This window comes from Onychomys torridus, chromosome 3 (assembly GCF_903995425.1).
Source record: "Onychomys torridus chromosome 3, mOncTor1.1, whole genome shotgun sequence".
Taxonomy (NCBI): Eukaryota; Metazoa; Chordata; class Mammalia; order Rodentia; family Cricetidae; genus Onychomys; species Onychomys torridus.
Genome location: NC_050445.1, coordinates 144,797,377 through 144,798,912, shown reverse-complemented (window position 1 = coordinate 144,798,912; position 1,536 = coordinate 144,797,377). Strand labels below are relative to the sequence as shown.

At 38.4% G+C, this 1,536-nt stretch overlaps 1 protein-coding gene across 1 annotated transcript; it reads left to right on the top strand.

Moving 5' to 3' along the window:
- Positions 1–339: 339 nt before the first annotated feature.
- On the top strand, positions 340–1,308 carry LOC118579327 (taste receptor type 2 member 123-like; the record flags this gene model as incomplete). Its single annotated transcript, XM_036180504.1, has 1 exon — positions 340–1,308. A coding segment is annotated over one exon (969 nt), but the record flags the coding sequence as incomplete, so codon positions are not given.
- Between the last annotated feature and the right edge of the window lie 228 nt (positions 1,309–1,536).

The window sequence follows — 1,536 nt, the reverse complement described above, 5'->3', positions numbered from 1 at the left end:
TGTTACTAAAATGTGTAGATAAGGCAAAAAATAATGCAAATAAATAAGGCTTTGTTTGTATGTTAGCAGATGAGAATTCAACATTTTACTCAACTTAAGAAAATTCCAAACTGTTGGATGTAAGGCATGCAGCATCTGGATGAAGCATAGCTGGGCTCTTTGGGAAACAAAAACAAGATTTTTCATGAAGGAATTATGAGCCAAGTCCTGAGAAATTTAGGTGTTTCCTAGTCAGTATTGTTTACATGGAATTTTAAAGAATGGATATTTTGAATTTTTAATAACCAATATACATAGCTTTTTAAACACAGTGGTGATATTACAAATTGAAACATATTTTCACAGACAATGAACAACAGCCTATTGTTTGCTTCTTCAATCACCTTATTTATGGAAATAGTAACTGGAACCTTAGGAAATGGATTCATAGCCCTGGTGAATATCATGGACTGGGTAAAGAAAGGAAAGATCTCTTCGGTGGATCAGATCCTCACTGCTCTGGCCTTTTCCAGACTCTTTTTGGTGTGGTCTGCGCTTGTTTGTGTTCTGGTATATGTACTGTGCCCACATTTGTTTATGACTTCAGAAATACTCATAGTGACTGAAATTATCTGGATAGTGAATAACCATTTTAGTACATGGCTTGCTACATGCCTCAGTGTCTTTTATTTCCTTAAGGTAGCAATTTTTCCTAATTATTTTTTTCTTTACCTAAAGTGGAGAGTTAAAGAAGTGGTTTTAGCAACATTACTGGTATCTCTGATCCTTTTGATTTTAAACATTGTAGTTAAACTGGCATGTATTCATTTATGGATTGATTCACATGAAGGAAACATGTTTTATAGTTTGAGAAACTTGACACAATTTCCCAGAGCTCTCTTGTTCACCAACTCATCCCATGTTTTCTTACCCACAAATTCAATGTTCATGTTCATACCCTTCATTGTGTCCCTGGTAGCTTTTCTTCTGCTCATCTTTTCCTTATGGAAGCATCTCAGAAAGATGCAACTCAGTGCCAAAAGATCCAGAGATGTCAGCACCTTGGCCCACATGAAAGCCTTGCAAACTGGGTTTTCCTTCCTGTTGCTATATGCAACATATTTACTTTTTATTGTTATAGGAATTTCGAGCCTTGGATCAGTGGAGGAAGCAGTGACCATTTTATTTGAGTATTCTTCTGGATTAGCTTTTCCTACAAGTCACTCATTTGTCTTGATTCTGGGAAACAGAAAGCTGAGACGAGCCACCCTTTCTGTGCTGTGGTGGCTGAGATGCCAGTCCAAAGATATGGACACCTTGGGTCCCTAGTAAATTCCAGGGTTCAATATGTAAATTCTTTAGGATGATCAATCAGTTCATAGAAACAAGTGGTCTGATAGGGGAAGTGGGAAAAGTGGGGCTCCTTGGGGAGTGGTAAACACAGAGGAAGGTGGGAGGAAGGTAAAGGGGAATAGCAGTGTACAAGTGATCTCATAGGGAGGTGAGTAAAGGAGGGAAGGAGGAGGGAGGTATATGCAGGAGGAGGGGGATCTAGAT